Below are 21,383 nucleotides of genomic sequence, written 5' to 3' on the forward strand. Positions count from 1 at the left end.
ACCAATCTATAACCAGTAAAACATGTTCTAACGGAGTGCACTGGTTTTGGACTCCATATGAGACTGTATGCTCGTTTTGTACATAACTATGATGCGAACAAAACCATGGAATTTTGCCAATATTGTCAATACTAATTCAAGAGCAATGCTCATTGCACTTTTTAGGGTATGGCAAAATGCTATAGTGCTTTTAGAGAATGAATTATAAAGAGTGAAATGAAATCAAATGATACAATTATTCTAAATGTTCTACTGTTAATAAGTTAAAGACTCACATGATTATATGTATATATTTAAATGTTTAGTTGAATGTTTTAAATTAAATGTAAATATAATGTAAGCTGTGTTCAATTTGAACTAAATACAACTATAATAAATTGTATATGTGGTTTTATTTGTTTCACAAAATGTTAAGATTTGAAAGTAGTTATTTCATTTGATAGAAATTCAATTTAGCTACAACATATTCTAATGGTTTTAAAATGAAATAACATGAATATTCTATGTTTCTATGATGTGTGTAAAGAAATGAACATTCCCACTAGTTTTAGTAGATCTGTACATTTTGGGAAAAAATGGCTGCAGTATTTTCTCCCTCTTGCTGGGTTGTCTCTGGATTATTTGCAATCGATTTTCAACTTGCTGGAAATGTGGTCTCCGTAACTGGACACAGTGCTGTAGGCGAGGCCTCACAAATTGTCTTTCTCTTTTAGGCCCAGACATTAAATCCGATGGTTTCAGCCTTGAAACGTGCAGAAGCATTATTGATCTTCTGGATGTATCCTTTCACTCTACACATGTGCATCGAGTTGCATATTATTTTGCAAGTTCATTGGTGGTGTGTAATGAGAAGTTGTTTGTCTGAACGTGGCATCTGATGCAGTACACACAGTGTGGTTTGGTTGTGTATGTCTTCATGTAAGACCAAGGCTGGAAATGCAGTTCTCATCAGTCTGTTTATTGGGGAAACACATGTACGCACCCACATTTCCCCCTCTCCAATGAAATGCCACTTGCAGGTTGTAAATGGCTCCTCACACCCTACCAAAGCCATTAACATGTGGCATGTGCTGTTCTGCTTATTCAAGGTGCTAATGTCCTTTTCATCAGACATGAAGCAGATGGCTGTGCTGCAAACGCTGGTGACTTAACCATACTAGTCTGACATATGTGCAACTCTCCTCGTGATATCTGATTGTGTCTTTTCTTTACAGAGCATTGTTGCTGTTGCCAGGAATCATGTTGTGGATGTCGGAAGGATGGAAGGCAACACGTTCCAATGATTAAGTCTGGTGTAGCATAAAATGCTGTGCTTTCAAATGGACTTGGCTAAAAGTGTTTCGTAGAACCTTGAAGCACCAATGTTTTGCGTTATTCAAATGATTTATTTATTTATTTATAACGCACCGATAAGGCCCGTAAGCATAAGGCCGTGAGCACAAAACAAAGATTACAAACAAACACCATACAAAAAAATGCTGCAAAATGGAGAAGGGGAATGCACTGGGAAGTACTTTAGGCAAAAAGATGTCTTCAAATCTTTTCCAGTGCTTTGGAGAAGCTGCAAAAAAATGCACCTTTGCCAACTAGGGACAACTTGACCCTTGGAACGGCCAGTACCGTAGAGCAGTTAGACCGCAAGGTCCACCGAATGAAGCGTCTTGAAATGCTTTCTATCAGATATTCGAGGCTTTTATGAGCGATTCTGAGGAACCTATGGCAGATTCTAGCCTCCAAAGGTGGAAGGTGAAGGTTGCTTCTTGCTTGGATGACATGTTCCCTTTTATTCAGTGCCTCAACTGCTCGAACCGCACTATTCTGAATGATCTGTAATCTTGAACATTCTCTTTTAAGGACGAATTTGCAGAATCAATTTGATATAATAGGCGGAGGTCGAGACCAAGCTGCACACCTGGGCGCTCATGTTCATGTATTGATCGAAAACTACTCTTGACCTTGGGCTGAGTAGCTAATTTACAGCCAACAATAACAAAATGCTGATACTCTGAACCCAGTGTTGGAGGCTGTAAGATGTGCCGGCGATCATAAGCTCTCTCTTCTCATCGTTCAGTGCCAAACCATTCCTCTCCATCCAGGATTTGATGAGAGAGTAGCCTAGTGATATCTTTCAAGTCCCTTCCAGAATCCCCTGACAAGGGAATCAAGCACTGCGTATCGCCGGCATAATTGGTGAACTTGATTTCCCCTATCATCCAGAAATTGGAATAATGGTAGGGTGAAGATATTATATAGGGCAGGAGATAGATCGGACCCTTGCGGGACTCCAAACTGGATTTGGACCGTGTCTGCTGTCGCCATGCTACTACATACTCTTCAACCAGGTCAAACTACAGTCAAACATTTTAAGAACTTCAACCAAGTTTGACCTCATGGGCTGAAAAGAGGTATACGTGGTTGGACTTCATTAGGGAATGGTTAATAAACTGGAGTGGAGAGAGAGTGGTTTGGTAGGATATATGGTGGAGAAAGAGGAAGGGAGTGACTGGCATCTCAGTTAGATCTAAGGCAGGTTCTTTTAACAGTGACACATTCAGTGATTTTAAAGTCGGTGAAAAAACAGACTTGGCATCTGCCGGGTCTAGGGAAAGTGGAATCCCAGAGGGTGAGAGCAGCTGGGGCGACATTTGCTTTTCTGTGACACATATAGACGTCTGGAGAAAGTACCAGGGATTTTTGGAGGCAGGATGCAATACCAGGCATTTGGTGGCTTCCACGTGGCTGTAAGCCACACACCAGCCACAACAAAAAGAAAACTCTCCTCCAGCTTGTGCTTCATGCTTGGTAGGGTTGGGAGGAGCAGAGAATTCCCAAGGGCTGTTTATGCACGACTTGCGCTTGTGTGATATTTGTGGGAGAAAGGAACAGATTCAGGGGGTCGGGAGACACCATTTAGCGAGTGAACAACACATTTGGACAACCAAACCCAGCCATAGGCAGGGGGAACCAGGCTATTTGTGGTCTTTTCACATCTACAGCTGCACTTGCTGTGTGCACTGAGGATGCCAGAGTTGTAGTGGGTCAATTAAAAGTATCCTCCAACTCCCATTCTGCATACCCAGTAACAAGTCACTCTGGGGTACTTGCACCAGTACATGCACGGCTATTTGCACCACCATGATCAACATATAATGTGTCCTAGAGGAGGTTACACTAAAGTTTAATTCTCGGGGCGGGGAAAGGGTAGGAGTGCACATCGTATCTACTGAAGAACAATACATGGTGTAGTTGAACAGCAGGAGCACTTAATTTCAGGTCTCCTTTTCAGCCACCCCATCGACTGATAAGTCAGACAATAATAACAATGGTGATTTATGATCCATCCATGTCCAGTAAGGAGCATGCATTACTCCTGGAAAGTAAGGAGGATGATGATGACGCAACAGATGCATAGGCTGTAGTAGTAATAGAAACTTGATTCCCTCCGCCCCACCTGTGTGCAGTCTCTTCAAAGAAAAACATTATTATCAAAGATTGTAAAGTACATCACAGCATTACGTGATCACTAGAACTCCCACCGCCATCATCCCGCTCACATAGGTCCAGCATGAAAATCAAGTGTGGCGATACTCCACACACAATAAATATCAACTGAATCTGGCTACTTGCAGACTCTGCCAGAAAACTGTGTACCAAGGGAGGGCAGGGACCAACTTGGGCACTAGATCTATGTGGTTCCATATTCTGCAGAGCCATGCACAGGTGAGGAAGGAAAGCTCAGACCCTCCCCTTGCCATCAGACAAGCAGCAACCCACCACAAGTCTGCACAATTATCTCTGGAAATACTGCAGCTGTGACATTGCTTGGGACGCCAAGCCCAAGCCCGAACACCCTTGTGATGCATGGCAGTCATCTCCCAATTCATTGTGTCAGGCCAGTCTTGTGAAATTCTTTCAGGCGGGTGGAGGGACAAAAACCTCACAAATCACATGGCAGACAGCACCTACTCAATGCTAACTTGGCTATAATATTGGCAATAGACCCCTTGCTCGAATCCTTTGTGGAAATCTGTGGATGCAGACTGCTTCTGGGAAAAGCCGATGACTGATTGGACATTCCCAGCAGCTGTTGCTGCTCCTGCAGGCCAGTACCAGAATTGTACAATGAGGTTCTGAGAGTGTGGCTAGTACAACATTCCATAGGCGAAAATATCCACTTCAGCATGGACATGTAGACCAGTTGTCGGAGCATTGACTACATTGGCCATAACGTGACCCTGGGTAGCTTTTCCTCCCTCCTCCAGTAATTCAAGGGGGCAGCAGGCATATACAGTTCTGTGCCATGAAATGTTATGCATGCAACGATTTTAAGGCAGAAACCACAGGGGAGTTGACATCTGGGATTTGCATCAGGGCTTTATAGCAACGGGTAATAGATCGAAACTCCCTGCTTTGCACACATCCATCACCTGCTAATAGCATGATTTATCCGCAGTGTTCCGTGTTAAGATGGATTTCTAGAATCTGTCCTTGGGGACAGATTGTAGGATGCCACCCTAGTTATGATGAACAGGAAGCTCTAGGGGTTAGCCAAAACACAATCAACATATGTGGATGAGCAGTCAAGGCTTAGTCCCAGGAGAGTGTGAGTGGGGTTACAGGTCCTCAATGAGTCCACACAGTATGGAACACTGTAATTCAATTCAGATACTCAGTTATAATTATGCAGTTATTTATTTTCGGCTTTATGAACAATCTAAGGTAGTATCACACAGTACTCTTTTATAATACAAATATATACAATCACCATAGGTTCTGATGTACATCAGATTACTTAATCAGGTAAAGCAGGTAAGTATGTTATTTGCATTAAATGGTGGGAACCCTAAGCCTAGGATGAATGGGGCCTTGTACCCAAAAGTCAGAGGCCAACTCAATGGTTCTCTCCACTATGAGTTTTCTGTGGGAAGGATGCAACAGGCTTGTGGTGGTGATTTAATTTTAAACTATTCTTAGTTATTCAACGATTTACCCAAAGGGAAGGGAAGTGTACTAATTTCTTCCAGACCCAAGACTAGCCCAGGGCAGGATACCTGACCCAGGTTCAAGGACCAAAGGTGAGTGGAATAGAGATGGGAGACAAGGGGACTTGTCCCTAATGTTATCCAACAGAGTATGGGGTAAGGGCAGGCACCCTGTTGCTTACTTACTCCCCTGAATTCACTTTACTCAGTTGTCTTTGTGGATCGACTGGGGTTGCTGGGGGCTCGATCGTCCACTGTCGGTGCCAGGGAGAGGTGCCAAGGCGTTGCAGGTTCAAGGATTCCGGTTGAATGGAACTACAAGATGGAGGAAGGCAAGGTCCAGCAATGGTCACTGTTTACAGGCGACGACTGGTGTCCTTGCAGTCATGATCACAGCAGCTGCTCCAGGATAGGTTCCCTTGAAGTTAGGAAGCTAAAAGTTGGGGAGAAGGTGACTTGTGGCACAACCTGGTGATTGCCAACGTTTCTGACTCAAAAAGGGAACGATGATGCTACTTGCGAGGTAGTTCACGAGAGGACTGATCAGTCAGGGGACACTTCCAAAGGTCCTGAAGTGCTGTATCCTTGAAAAGGCATCAAGACTCAGCCCACTAAACCGAGGGCTGAGGCACTGGTCAGGGTCTTCAGAGATCAGGCAGAGGAGCAGGGCTTCCCTGGGCTGGACACAGGAAGGGATGCTGGGCCACTTGTGGATAGTCCTCTTCTTGGCTCCAATGTAGATCTGAACAATAGATGCAGACGTCCTCTTGTCAAAAATCCCAGCTGGATCCAAGTCCAAGCCCACCAATGGTAAGGCTCTGCACCATTCAAACAACCAGTTGTCCGAAAAAAGAGACAAATACTGGTTCACATCCTCCCCAGAAGCAGGCTTTCTGACACCGGGGATGTGGACTGGGACTAGACAGTCCCATACCCCTTTCTGGGACACACACACACTCACTCCTTAACATGTGTGCAAAAGGGAAGTGAAGCTGAAGGCTTTACTTCCCTTCAAAAAGTCATAACTGGATTGAAACCGAGCCAAATCAATCAGTCTTTCCTAACAGCCAGCCTGTGTAAGAAATATACACTGACCCAGTAGGTCAGCTGATGTTTATTATGCAGTTGGCCAATTGCGGGTGCAGGCACCACCAATGAACCACTGCACAACCTGAAGACCTCAATGAGCAGCAACATACTTGGGAATTGCTACTTCAGCTCACCCTTCCTTGGAGGGGTCTCTGGGACCCTGGGGGCGAGTCTAATGCAACAGACTCCCATACATAAGCTTGGCTACCACCCATATGGAGTATGAGGCCAGATGATGGCTTCTGTGGGTGGTCCCCTCTCGCTTGTCGGCCTCGGGGAGACCGCCACATTGTCCTGCTACCTCAGGCCAGGGTACCTCCCCTTTACCCCCTTTCTCCACTTAACGGCTTTATATACATTTAATATTTTACCACTACTTAACTTTTAACCCTACTTAGCATTCCCCCTAATGCTTACCACAAACCCTACACTTCCCCCACTTTACAATTGCCCTACATAAAGGTAATCAATTATATACATATAAATGTACATACATTATATATATATATATCCCACATGGGGCGTGGCGCAATGTCCACTGTGCCATCCCAAATAGCCTACTGAATACAAGATAGAAAGGCATCCCCTTCTGTTTATATCCTAATATTGGCTCCTGTTGGCCGTTGGGCGCTATCCTTAGCATTGTCTGGGCTGGTCAGTCATTGTTCATTTCCAATTTATATGAATGGCCCCCCGTTGGAACTCTTTAAATGTTGGGCAAGGTAAGCATGCATTGCAATGCCATAACAGATTATTGCAACACTTGCAGCAGAGCTCTACATGGGTCATTTTTACACTAAGGGGGTTAGCTGTCACAATCTACCCCACCCCTTAGTGTGAGGTTCTACTTCTGGTGTACCTGCCTGAGCTTTACCCAGTCCTGCAGAATTTGCTCAAATGCAAGTGCTGTTAGTGTTGTGCTATCTCCAATCACTTATTTGGGTGTATTGGGGCACAGTGGGTTACTACTGCCCACAGTCACTGGTGCTGCTGGCACTTATAGGGCAGGCTTGACTGGTGCATGGGTTCCTTGCTTCTTGAGACAGCTTGTCAGAGGATGTCGTGCTATATCCAGGCTCTGGGAGGTACGAGGATCCACATCACCACCACCACTACTGGTCCACTTTTGGATTTAGTGGTGGCAGGGGGCTCTGTTGCCCAGTAGATCTCTTGGTGCCACTGGGGAGTGTGTTTGGACATGTCCGACATCCTCAGGATGTGACTTTGTCTGCCACTGCTAGACTTTCTGACCACAGCCCTCCACCTTGCAGAAAATCTCACTCTTGCTGTCCTTGAGTGTCTCCTGTTTGCAGGTCAAAGTACTGCCATACCAGGATCACTAGTGTGGTGTAAAGAGGGAGATGTCTTTGCTCCCTGTGGCGCATGTGCCCCCCTCTGCAATGGCAGGTTCAGGGGGAATGCTCCTCCACCACCCACCGATTTTTTTTTTTTTTTTTTTTTTTTTTTTTTTTTTTTTCCCGTTTCCCCTCTCAGGTATGTCTATCACTTCCTGCAGCATCACAGCAGGTTAGTCCTCCCCATTAAGCTCCTCTAAAACATGATGCTTATTCTCAAAATCCTCCCCCCCCCGTCTTTGTGTCTTGTACCTAACTCTGCTGGGTGAAGACTTCCACCTCTGCAAATGTCTCCAACCAAACAGGAACCATCTCACTGGGCACCTCCAGGGTGCAGCAGCTACTGTCCCCTCCTGCAACTTGAGGAGAATAAGCATGCCCTCCTGCACCAACTGCACGCCCCCCCCCCTGCTCCAGAAAAGCCTTTGCTTCCCCCTGCTTCTGTGGAAGTTCTACTTTGAGCCCCTGCCTCCCCTACCTCTGTGGTCAAGGGGACCTACTCCAATGGCCGTGCCCCTTCTCCTCCTCCTTAAGCCACCCACAGTATTTTAGCCTTCCCCCATCTACAAGGAAGCCCAGTGATGATGCCTGGCTTGTGCCCATGAATCGGCTTCAACAAACACCACAAGGCTCCCATTAAAACACCCAAGGAATGGTAAGCAACCCAATAACTACAGTACTCTACAGACACAAGGACGACAAACCAGCACTACAAACTGTTATGTAACACACAGGGGAACTAGGATATAGTTAAAAGGTTTTTTTCGTTTTTAAATATTAATTGGTAAAGGAACTGGGGGTTCGAAGTTGTATCGGGGCAAATAAGTCATCATCTTATGTAAAAATAAAGAAGGAATTGTATAGGAGAGACCATCTAGAACTTGCAGAGATCTGAAGGCCGAATGGGCGGTCTAGATTACCCCTTTGTTCAAAGCTTGATGCCTATGACGGTGCATTGCCAAACCCTTGATTATTGGCAACGAGAAACCCATGAAGTCCTTTGTTTCCTTCAGGCACAAAGTATAGAAAACAAAGTTTGTGATTTCACTTTTTGTGTGTGTGTTTTCCTTTAACAATGACTTTACAGACAGATGGGTCCGGTAAGCTGGGGATAAAGGAATTCTACATACTGTGGTCTAAAATTCAAAAATATCAAGTAAGATTTTGTTGGTTTCTGTGTGCATTGTGTAGCCCCTGTTTCCCTACACCCTGGTCCAAACAAGGGTTTGCTCCTCCCTCATCCAGAACCAGAGACAGTCCCCATGGAAACTACCACCCCCACGGGATAGGAAGGGGTGATGCACCTCAAAATAAAATTGCTGATAACATGAGGTGGGCTACACCTTGAGGAGTTCTTAGATCACTAATAGACACAGCCACCAGAGTGAGTTGTATAGAGATCCCAATGGGGGACCCCTCTATTTATAAAGCACACTTATCCTTTAAACCTTTTTCTATTCCCTGGGATTCCCCTGGGGTGAGCAGCAACATACTTGGGAATTGCTACTTCAGCTCACCCTTCCTTGGAGGGGTCTCTGGGACCCTGGGGGCGAGTCTAATGCAACAGACTCCCATACATAAGCTTGGCTACCACCCATATGGAGTATGAGGCCAGATGATGGCTTCTGTGGGTGGTCCCCTCTCGCTTGTCGGCCTCGGGGAGACCGCCACATTGTCCTGCTACCTCAGGCCAGGGTACCTCCCCTTTACCCCCTTTCTCCACTTAACGGCTTTATATACATTTAATATTTTACCACTACTTAACTTTTAACCCTACTTAGCATTCCCCCTAATGCTTACCACAAACCCTACACTTCCCCCACTTTACAATTGCCCTACATAAAGGTAATCAATTATATACATATAAATGTACATACATATATCCCACATGGGGCGTGGCGCAATGTCCACTGTGCCATCCCAAATAGCCTACTGAATACAAGATAGAAAGGCATCCCCTTCTGTTTATATCCTAATATTGGCTCCTGTTGGCCGTTGGGCGCTATCCTTAGCATTGTCTGGGCTGGTCAGTCATTGTTCATTTCCAATTTATATGAACATAGCTTAACTTATTACTTTAATTGTACTTTTTTTAATTTGTAATGCGCACCGGGGACCCAAAGGCATATGCGCACACAAAAAAACGCGCAGACAGACAGTATCACACAAGGAGACCCCGTGGGAAGCCACAGTCTGAAAACAGCACAACCTAAAAACCCACAGTATCTAAACATGAGCGGCTTCAATCGTCATAGGAACAGTTTTCTTTTTGATAATTTCTGACAGATGTGAAGGGCTCTTGCCTGACTTATGGACAAAAACATTCTTGCTTCTATCGGAAGCCAATGCAGCTTCTATTAGGTCCTATCACTGCTCTAACCGCGCTGTGCTGAATGGTTTGGTGCCTAGAGCAGTCGCCCCTTGCTAATGCCAACTAAAAGATTACAATAGTCAATGTTGGTACTAATAATGGCTCTGGCTATTGTGGCGCAGCTTTTTTCAGTCAGAAAGAAATGTGCGCATCTGTAAAAGGAGTCTAATATAATAAGCAGAAGTAGATATGAGGTTGTTAACCTGAGCCCGCATCTTTAACGTGTGATCCAGAAAGACTCACGGTCTACATTTCCTGTTGGATGGTAATCTTGCATCCTGCCAGCTGTACGTGTTGATACTCTGGGTCTAGATTATGGATTCTGATTGGGGAGCCCACTGCCATTAGTTTGTTGTTTTTCATTGTTTAATGCCAGTCCATTCGGTATCATCCAGGTCTGAATCCGTTTATATGCATGATTCATCTTTGCAACGTCCTCTGTGCATACTCTGAAAAGGGGAATCGCGCATTCAGTGTCGTCTGCATAATTTGTAAAACTAATTCCCCCTTCCTCAAGCATTTGGAATAATGGGACAGTGAAAATATTATACAGGGATGGCAAGAGGCAAGCCCCCTGTCGGACCCAGTAAAGTAGATGTTCTGTGCCGGCCTCTGCATCCCCATTGCAGACTCTCACTTATCACCCAGAATGGACTTGACCCAGGCTGTTGCGTCAAAGAAATAGTTTGACACCTTCTGCAGTCTACCGATCAAGAGGGAGTGCTCCAAGTCAAATACTGCTGATGGATCCAGCAGCATAAGTATGACCATTTGCCCTCCAATAGATTGGAGCATTGAGGATTTTAGGCCCAGTAGTGCTGTCTCTGTCCGTAACCTGGCCTAAACCCGAACTGCCATTTGTTTAAAATGTCATTATTGACCAGATGAGCTCAGATCTGCTCATGTGCCACTCGATCAAGAAGTTTTAGCCAGAATGATGTGTTGGTAATGGGTGTTTGGTTAGTGGGCATTAAGGGGGCACATTTTAGTTTTTTTAAATGGGGTAATCCATGCATTTTTAAGCTCTCTAGTTACACAGTTCTCCTTAAAAGAAGACAAATTTGGTAATCGTGCCTATGAGCGATGGAAGGCATGCTGTGATGGTGATTTCTGGGCAGACCTCGCTCTTACAACTGGTTGATTTTAATTTATTCACAATGTCTGTCATTTCAGTTTCGGTCATAGTGCTGAACTTAAAGATTTCTTTTCCCTCAAGCTGTAAGTCTGATGTACTTGTTTGGAGATGTTTTGCCATCTTTCACCACATTTAGTGCTTTTCTTTTAAGGATAATGTTATCTTTAGTCTTTCTGATTTGATCACACATGGCTTCTTGAATCGTGGAGCGCCACGCAGCATCTTTGATTGACCCCTCCCTCTCTTTCGTATATGGGTTCGCCAATTCTCTTAACATTTTAAATAATTCCCGGGAATCCTGTTCTGAATTGTAAATTCTGGTGTCGTACATCGCTTTCTTAGCATCTTCTATAATCTCACTTTTATCTAGTTTCGCAGTTCTGGTGTATTCCTCCTGTTCTGAATTGTAAATTCTGGTGTCGTACATCGCTTTCTTAGCATCTTCTATAATCTCACTTTTATCTAGTTTCGCAGTTCTGGTGTATTCCTCCTGTTCTGAATTGTAAATTCTGGTGTCGTACATCGCTTTCTTAGCATCTTCTATAATCTCACTTTTATCTAGTTTCGCAGTTGTGGTTTATTCCTCCTTGTCTCTGCTGCAATCCGTGTGATTCCAAGTCTTAAAACATTAACGTTTCTCAGCTTTAAATTTTTGTAGTTCTGGTGAAAACCAAGTATTCACCTTTTTACACATAACCCGACACGTGCTTAACAGGGCAATTTTGTTCGGAGCTTCAGTAGTAGTTCATAGATCTAGCTCTGCTTTTTCCGTAGCGGACTCAAGTGCTTCTATGTTTGAGGCTAAAGGTGTAATGAAAGCTTCCATGGTTTCTGGCGTGAGTTTACGTAGGTTTCTCAATGTGACCCATGTCGTGTTTTTTTTTTTTTTTTTTTATAATGCACCTGATTGTGGACAAAGTCCACGGAGAAGTGGTCTGACCATGGGCACGAGTATATAATCTGATTGCTGCATGTATTGTTGTAAACAGCAACCCAGTAAATGATGTTTCCTTTCTCTTGAGTAGCTTTGTGAGCTAGCTGACTGAATCCTTCTAGAGCCTAGAGTTTAATATTTATGGTAGTATTCGCATCTGTGCTCAATTTAATATGCAATGTCTCGCAGCCTTCAGGACCGAGCATGGCAACTTCTCAGACCTGAAGAGTGGCTTTGTAATTATTGTGCCACACCCACCCTTACCATTCTGTCGGTCAGCTGAGTAAATTATATCCAGCTGGGATGGCCTGGACAAAGCAGGGTCTGGAGCCTCATGCAGCCAGCTTTGGGTTATGGCACACCGGTCCAAATCATGTTCTGAAATGTAATCTGCAACCTGATTTGTGTGTTTCGCCAGAGACCTAGTGTTTAGTAGTAGCAATTTTAATTTTGTTTGTGGTTGACAGTATCTATTGTACCTCTAGGGTCCCCCTGATCGTCCTGTCTCTGAGGGCTACCGTTTAAAGCCATGTTCATTGGACTGGCACTCCCCGGCAATGTTGTGCTATGGATATGGGCTGCTGGTAATTTATGATTATTCACATCAGTGAGAGTTTTCAGTAGTGGGAGCAGTATCCAAGCTCTCCGGTAGATACATTTGCCATGAGTCTGCCCGCTGGGTATCCCGCGCGGATCTACGCAGCGTTAATATGTGCTGCTGTTCTCATATGCTTGAATGACTCTGTAGGGATCAGGGCATTCTCGCTATATAACATAGATTGTGCTGCATGAGAACCTGGGGGATGGAGGGAGCAATGTGTTACCCTGGTCCAGTCAGTGTAAGAGGTAACGTTTGTAGCATATACTTTACAACTATGTCACGGGAACGTGTTGTCCTGGTTTTGGTAGGCATAGTACAGTTACTCTTGCACGGTGGATAGCTTGTAATGGATGCATACCTGAATATGCGAGACAGCAGAGACGTGGACGTCACAGACCGGTGTGCCGGTGCTGACGCGCCTGAGATGACAAAAAATAAGACTACAGGTCTCTTGGGAAATGTAGTTTAACACGCTCAAGGAATGGGCTGCAGGAAGTTTGAATCTAAGCCAGATTAGGTTCAAATAAGTAATGCACAGCGCAGCAGCAAAGTATATGATAAACAATACTAAACGGTTTAAAATAAATATAACCGCACTATACTACCTAAAGCAATTACTAAACAGAATAAAGTGGGCACAGGCAGAACTCAATCAATAAAACCCGCTAAAATAGGTGGCAACATTGTTTCTAAAGGTATTCACGAGGCAAGGCACAGCAGGCTATTTATCACCGGCACAGACCGGCTGCCGCGCCTTGAGACAGAAGAAATAGGCCTACAGGACTCTTGGGAAATGTAGTTTAACCCAATCAAGGAGTGGGATGCAGGAAATTTGAATCTAAGCAAGATTAGGTTCTAACACAGCAAAATAAAACTGCTATAAAACCCGAAAATAAAACTGGCACATAGCAATGCACTGCCATGGCATGTAACTATGCATGACCCAATGACAGAGACATGGGTTTCATGCATATATACCTTGCTATGCAGATGGCAAAGTAATCATTCTAACATTACAACCCCCCACACATCTTTCAGCACTCTAACACCATCTCCATCATTTACTCCAGAAACACAAGTACTGTGAATATAGTCAAAACACTGCTCCCCAAACGCCTGACCGAAATGAAACTACCTACCCATTAACACTTAACCGTGCTTTCCAAGCAGCATGTCTGTTAGCTAACAAGCCCCTAAAATTGGGAGGCCCGAAGTCCTGTCAAAAATTGAAACAGAATAGAAAAAAGTGTTTCATTAACATTCTTCAAATGGTTGATGATGGTTCGTATTCATACCTGGCCAAAAAGAAAATGGCTAAAACCTCATTGATAACTTGATTATTCCAATTCACTGCCCCGTGTCTGTTACATAATTTATTTGTAAAATCTAGTTCGGGAACATATGTTTAATTCCCATTTCGTTTTGTAGAAAAGAGAAACTTAAGCAACTCGCTCTTTACCCTACACGCTGCCACACGTCCTCTTGTGAAAGTCCCCTAATATGACTTACCTTGAAAGGTGGCAATGTTTCTCATTTACTAAGGTCAGAGCTTTAAGTGGGCCTGGTGGTAGCCAGGTTAGAGCCCTGGCAGTCGCTAAAATTTGTCCTTTAGACGAGCACCTGGCTTAATTATAGACCAGGTCTGAGTGTGTGATAGATGCACTGTGAAACAAATGCATGCAAGAAGCAGTCTGCCTGCTAAGCAGGGCAGCCAGCACCTGACTGTGAAGGGGTGACTTTCTCCAAATTTCTATATATGACACATCGTTTGCCATCACTTTACTGTTAGGGTGTTCTAAATGAAATAAGCAGAACGGCCAGTGTGCATTATATGCTCAGAAAGTTGCAGCCGTGAATCATTGTCGCAGATATGTCATATTTGAAATGTGTGCTTTTTCCTATGTTCCCAAAATGCACTTTGATTTTATGCAAAGCACCAAGTCATTTATATTGATGCTATTTGCCATCCTCCCCTTTAGGAGTGGCTAAAGATGTCCTGAACCAGAGGGTGTTTTATTTATATGTAGAGAAGACCACCCAAGACCAGGCTGGGTGGCCCAAAGTACATGTTTACAGGGCCTCCTAATGTTTGGTTCATATGGGCCTTGTCCAAGTTACTTGCCCTTAGGCTACACCTTAAAGCACTGGCTAGTCCTGATTTTGGAAACGTCTCCCCTCACTGCTCACATTCAGATCTCCACATTTCCAGAAATAAAGCCCTGTGTTCCCCTTCAGATTTTGTTCCGCAAAGATGTTGAAAATTCCCGCAGTCATTTGACCTTTTTTGGGCCTTTGTGGTAATGTTGTTCACGTGCTTTCAGAGTTAGTGAGCACTTGAGTCCAATCTGCTCCCTGGATCCCCCAGCAGCGCTCGTGTTGCCTCCGTACTATCATTTGACATCATTATTATGAGTTCTAGTTCGTCAATATTACCATACTCCTCCCCACAATATTACCATACTCCTCCCCACAATATTACCATACTCCTCCCCCTTAAAGGTTTACTAAGGGGGCCAGTAGCACATAGGATCTATTGTTGCCCTATAAATGATTTGTTAAAATAATTAATAATCATTTATAGGTAATAATTGTAATTATGTTCTTTAATCAAAAGCATAAACGCCATTATATTTTTAAGGATGTATATTGCTTGTAATTTGTTATTCTGCAGAAAATCTACAAGAACATTGATGTTGACCGTTCGGGTACGATGAACGCCTACGAGATGAGGAAAGCCTTGGAAGAAGCAGGTAAGAAACATACAAACATTCACATTGACAGAAGATAGTCCATTCAAATTGGCCTGCACCCCGGATGACTGCAATCGGAGGATGGGTGTTGGTGCTTCTTCACTCTACCTCTGTACCATAGCTGAAGACCTAGATGTAGGGGGAGAGATTGAATACATATTTTGTATGCCCAGCACTCGCCACAATACAACATTTTATATCTTGTCCAAGGCATCCACATTACCAACTGTGCCAACACAATAAGTCCTGTTCTTTTGATACTTTGCCAAGAAATATTTAGCACAAGTCGGCCAGTGTGACTGGACATCCAGGTTATGGTTTATTTAGGGACAACTATTTAACTGATTCCGAGAGGGAACAATAAAAGTATTTTATGCTTCAGGTACCCCTGCAGTTCCAGGAATCGAACCCGTGGGGGGGCCGTGGGATCTGTGCGTATGTACCCTTGTAATTCAGCAAATGTGGGAAGTCATGACCGAATTAACTCTGCGCGTTCCCGTTGCAAAGCCCATGAGCACATACACAATAGAAGAGAAGGGATTCACAATGACCTACAAAATTAAATTTGGGGGACATCAACGGGAGTGCACCGCGTTCAGCTGGTCATGACGTCCCACATCCACTGAATTTCAAGGGTTTATTTGCGTTAAATCTGTGCAAATGTTCTGCACCTTAACTAAGATTATGTTCAGTGATTTTGAAGGGTTTTGTTGTACCAAAGTTTTTTCATATTTTTACAGGCCATTAGCCTCCCACCCCCAATATCTTTTGAACCAACTAAGTGGCCACATCCGAATGTCTTTCGAGCCCACTAGCCAGGGCCTTCGGCCCGGGCCACTGTATATTTTAAAACACTACCAGGTCATTAGCCAGTGGCCACAGACTTTGGCCGTGTCCACTGTACCTGTTCCCCCAATATATCCCTTTTGGACCCACATGACCATTGTACAGATCTGTCAGGGCCACGGGCCGGGGCGTTTGGCCCTGCCGTGTGAGGAAAGGCCTTCGCCGTGTCCACTGTGCACACTCCCACAATAGGAGTCTTTTGGACCCAGTAGGGGGCCACAGCCGTAAAAAAAAACTGCCAGGCCTCTAGCCATGGCCTTCGGTCGTGTCCCTACACATGTACCCCCAATATGTATCTTTTGGAACCACTAGGTGGCCACGGCATGAGCACGTTCTTTATGCTCACAGGCCATGGCCATATTGCACCCCCCGACATGTTGCCCCAATGGGTTACTCCACACCTCACTGTAGCTGTAAAATTCCACTTGTGTTAATCTTTTTAAATTTAAAAAAATATATTTTTAAACTTTTTTTCCATAACCGTGGTTGTATTGCCATTGGACCACAAATAACCACGACTAGTTCAGAAATATTTGAAGGTCATGATACTTGTGGTGGAAAATAACCTCGAATTGCAAAAATGACTGTGAATATGTGAAAATGCTGATGCTCAGAATTTGGACTCTATGCCCCCCCCCCACTCCAACTCCCCAATTTCACATTGTGTCCTCTTTCTCCCTCCAAATGGCATTTATTTCTTCAACTTTTCGTTTTTGCATAACCCCGAATATTACCCTGATTATTTGCAAATATCTCTTGCATCGAAAAAAAGGTGTCTTTTTCATTTATGAAAAGCTGCTCTGCTGCAAAGCACCATGGGAAATATCACTGTACTTTTGGGAGCAAGGGGCACCCCCTATTCCGTAAAATATTTGAAAAACTACTGGATGGACTAACCACAAATGCATTCTGTATGGGAAAATAAATGTGGACTAGGCTGAATCTGTTTCTTTTGTTTTCTTAACTTTTCTAACGGATCTTTATCAAAACTTTCAATCTGGGTAGAGGGGGGGGGGGGATATAAGTAAATTTATTTTGTGTAAAATCTCTGCCAAATCTATTGTACGAGTGAAACGTTATTAGCAATTCATTTTTCGGGTTTCCTATGGAGCTCAAAGCTCAACTGGAGTGTGGCGACTGCCACGCTATTTTATATAAATAAACATATATTAAATACGGATACCTAACAGGTTCAGCAAATCAGAAATCGAGCCCCTTAATAATGGGAATGCTTACCGGGTAATGCCCGCAAACATATTAAAACCAAGTAAAAAGTTAAATATTGGTATAAGGTACCCTAGCTCACATATAGGCGCATTGGTCGATTGAAAGCTGTCCATCACATTATTCTTAGCCGAGCTCTGAAATGTACAACTTGCATATGTTATGCATATTTTGGAGTAGAATGTGGGTATAATTATTATTATTTTTTTACATACCATGCCCAAAGGGGATTACAGAATTAAACTGCCATTACACATTACATTTACCGGTGTATGTAAGCAAGATAGCTGAAAGGGTTGCGTGTGTGTATGGAGGAAAGCCCATCTAAAATGTTTTTTTGGCTGCTGTAGATGTCCGTGTCTAACCTAAGCGTGTCTTATTTCAATGCTCCTCCTCCCAATGCTTTGTGAAATCAATGAAATGCATTTATTTTTTACAGTGCTTGAAAGCTCAAGGGTAGTTATTGTTTTCTCTTTATTTTCATCGTTGGGAGAGAGAGAGAAAGACAGAGACGGAGACGTTTATCACTGGCCATTTTGCCAGAGGCAGTTCTCTTTACCGAGCTTGTTGTAAATAGTTAATCGCACATATAAGTATTTTGTGTGGTCAAGTCTGTTCTCCATTTTGGGATTGCCGAGTCCTATGCCTAGAAGATCTCACCATGAAAGGATCAGCAAAGTAGAATATCAAACATTGCACATTCATCAGGGCCCCCTTGTCAGGCCCAATTGTAAGTGGATTTGCATATGGATAAATTGTAATGTAGCCTAGTAGAGTGGGTGATCCCAAATGGATCAAGCTGCAATAGCCAGCCAAAAATGTGATGCATTCAAAAGTAGGGTTGATGACTACCCATAGTCAGAAATGTAGCTAGTCCGGTGTTGCATACCTCGGAGATTTCAATGCTCTTCAGATCACAGCTTTGCTTCTGTTGCGGTTGCGTCTGTGACATCTTTGTGGCAACAGAGGATGGATGCATCCAGTGGTTGTGGTAGTAGGTGGTGTTGGCGAGTCAGTACGGGTGTTTGATTCAGAGGGCAATATTGGATCACAGGGATGAAGAGTCAGGTCGCGGACATAGGGGTACAGACCCAGAGCTTCTTGAGGTGCAGAAAATGTGTATTATGTATCTTCATGGCTCGTGGGGAATGAAACATTTACAAATAAATACTGTCAGTGATATCCTTTGAACTTGTCAAAGATTGGGTTGAATTGTCTTATTTGTCAAAGTACTTCTGCAGAGTAATCATTGAAAATGTGCACTATAGATTTGCCAAATTTGGTTTCAACTGCGGCCAATTAGGCACGCATGATTTTCATATAGAAAATATTAGTAGCTTTGAAGTTATTGGTCGTGGTCTTTCACCTTTGGGCTCTTACATGATGGACTGCACATTGGCCATATGATGTTTCTCCCAAAAGGAAATGTGGAAGCAGTGTGTCTTGTCCTTCCTCGGTCTCTGATACACTGATCAGAGTATGTTATATCATTTACTTGGTTCCCAAGCAGTGAGTTTCCTGCACAGTCACATCAAGTCCCTCAGCCGGTGTATCTTGGTAATCTTCCTTAGGATAGAGGTGGTGTTCATCGCCTTAGATTTTCTCTTCGTACTGGTTCACAAATGCAGTCATTTCTTTGTATCTCCCCATTCTACTTGCGTATTCAGATCAGATATTGAGCTTCTGCGCACAGGATAGGGGGCGCATCTGAACCTAAGCAGACTCACAATTAGCACGTGCGGCTGGATAGAACCAGCCCAGCACCGCAAATTACATTGTTATGCCTATCATTTAAAAACAACAAAACACTGTTAAATACTTCAAACATAGACATTGAGCCACACCATCTGATTGATTCGCTATAGGTTTTTTTTTATAAATTGATCTTTTAAAGCTCTGCAATGAAAACCATCTTACGCAATCGCCATATAAATCTGTTTTGTGAAGCGTTGTAGTGTTTATGTTGGTACCTAATCTGATTTATACAACCAAATGAAATGCAATTCGTAAGTCTGTTCAACCACTTATCTATTTACAACACTTGAAAACTGCCTATTCTACAACGTGTTCTGTTGGGCACTTCGAATTTTCGTGTCCTACCTGCCTCCTGGGCCTTGGAGTCTGCCACCTGACTGAGATCACGGGGCAGAGCAATCTGTGTATCTGGTCCAGAAAGGATATTGCCACCCTCATCCCAGTAGGTTGAGTGGTCTCTCCAACAAGGATCCCTTCAAATGGTTCATAGTGTGGGGTTGATTTTTTTTTTTCTTTTGTTTTTTCTCACGTTGGCAATGTCACCCCTTCAGTCCCCTCTGACCATCTCTTCTCACTTGCCTCACACACCTCATACTGCACACCTGCCCATCTTCTTAACTTTCTAATTCCATCACCTTTCAACCCTGCCTATGCCACTCTTATGCCCAGCAAGTGCTCTTCTCAGGTTTACATACAATGTCAATCTCCCCAGAGTTCACAAGTACACTGATATCAGTAGGAATAAAAGGGGCTCTCCTTTTATTTGTAGAGGCGCCACAGTTTGACAACTGATTCCTGGTCTGCACCTGCTTCTGAATCTTACAGAGAATACTGAACCAAATAAATAATTAATAGTCCTGCACAAAACTTAATCAGAAACATTTGAATGGCACTTTTAGACCCTTCTGTACCCTAAGCGGCAGCTAACAAAAAATGTCTGGTTGGAAATATTCAGATAACGGGTATAATGAAGTACGTTTCTAGGGACCGACAAAGTGACAAAGGGGGCTGGCTGCCTAGCCAGTGGATGTTTGGCACAAGAGCAGTATGTGGAGTATTGTCACCCTACCTTGGTCCCATGACACTGCACGAGAAATCACTATACCACACCACAGATAGCACTCTGAGGACAAGACTTTCTGAACTCCACCAGCCCAGTAATGCAGATAGTTCCTAAAAATGTTGAACATGGCATGGCCAATGGTGGCCGGAATGGGTGCTATCAACAGCAGCTCCGTCCGACCCAAATGACTCCGCACTCATGGTGCCTCCATGAGCATCCAAGGAGGAAACCCATCTGCTCCCCTGGGCTCCACAGCCCACCATGATCATTTTGGCGGTTTGAGGTGAAGATGTAAGCTGAAGGAGTCCCTACCGGAGCATAGAGCAGGTACCGACGCAGACAGAGAACCACTGACCGGCTCCTCCTGCTACTGCTTCATAGCTGGATACAGTCCACACTGGGTGCATCATGCGAACGCTACCCGCGGGCACCAGACAAGGCCGATCAGTGCGCCCTCCGCTACAATACCCCACCAGGACTAGAGGCCATGAGAGACAGTTTACAGACGCTGCTGCCAGCGACAGAGCCTGGGAACTCCATGAAGCCTCATGAGCAGCATCAACACCATAAGCCACGCCGGGCCACGCCATGTCAGCCTCAAGGTCACTGAGCATAGGAATTGCTGCACAGTAAGGAGCCCTGCTGGATATTGATGTGCCGCTGAATCCCTGTGAGCCGCTATACCTCCCAGTTAGATAGTGGAGGCCCACCATTATCCCTCTGCAGACCCTGAGGGGGATTATCCACGGGCTATTTCAGAGGTCTTCTCTGCTATCTATGGTGCCATCATTACGGGGCCAGGTCTCATCTCTCAATGAAGAGCATCAATAAGCTACAGTCTTTGAGGCAAAAAGTGTGTGGATAAGAGAAATGGCCGAAGTCATATCAGCGTGCCTCCTACCGAACTAGGAAAATCCTTGGACAGCACTTGTGGGTTCCTCACGTTGGCTCATAACCCACAACCTCCTGCTAAGGTGCCTCATCTTCCAAGCGCACACCTGGGGGAAGCTGCCCCATGTCGGATGTCATCCCGCAATGTTTCAGAAAGAGCTAAAACACTGTCCTCACTCTGGTCCCATAAACCTACTATGCGTAAAGTGAAAGGGGGTTAGGCTAACAAGAGCCCTCAATGGCCCATGCTGATGCAGCTGGGGTTGAAAGTGCACAACAACTCACTGCACTCACCTTAAAAGACTTGCTAGGTTGTCTCGGGTCATTAAAGAATGAGCTTGGGCTTACAATCAAGAAGGAAATTCAAGCAGAAGACCTCTAGAAGTC

The 21,383-nt window shown here is 44.2% G+C and overlaps 1 protein-coding gene across 1 annotated transcript in view; it reads left to right on the forward strand.

The window, feature by feature from the left end:
* LOC138468183 (calpain-2 catalytic subunit-like) overlaps nucleotides 1-21,383 on the forward strand; it is a 341,453-nt gene that overhangs the window by 280,819 nt on the left and 39,251 nt on the right. Inside the window, exons 16-18 of the mRNA XM_069608634.1 lie at nucleotides 714-778; nucleotides 8,514-8,582; nucleotides 15,139-15,217. Coding sequence (XP_069464735.1) covers nucleotides 714-778; nucleotides 8,514-8,582; nucleotides 15,139-15,217 — 213 coding nt within the window. The remainder of the gene's footprint in view (nucleotides 1-713; nucleotides 779-8,513; nucleotides 8,583-15,138; nucleotides 15,218-21,383) is intronic.

The sequence above is a fragment of the Ambystoma mexicanum genome, chromosome 4q (genome assembly GCF_040938575.1).
Source record: "Ambystoma mexicanum isolate Mex_15411 chromosome 4q, UKY_AmexF1_1, whole genome shotgun sequence".
Lineage (NCBI taxonomy): Eukaryota > Metazoa > Chordata > Amphibia > Caudata > Ambystomatidae > Ambystoma > Ambystoma mexicanum.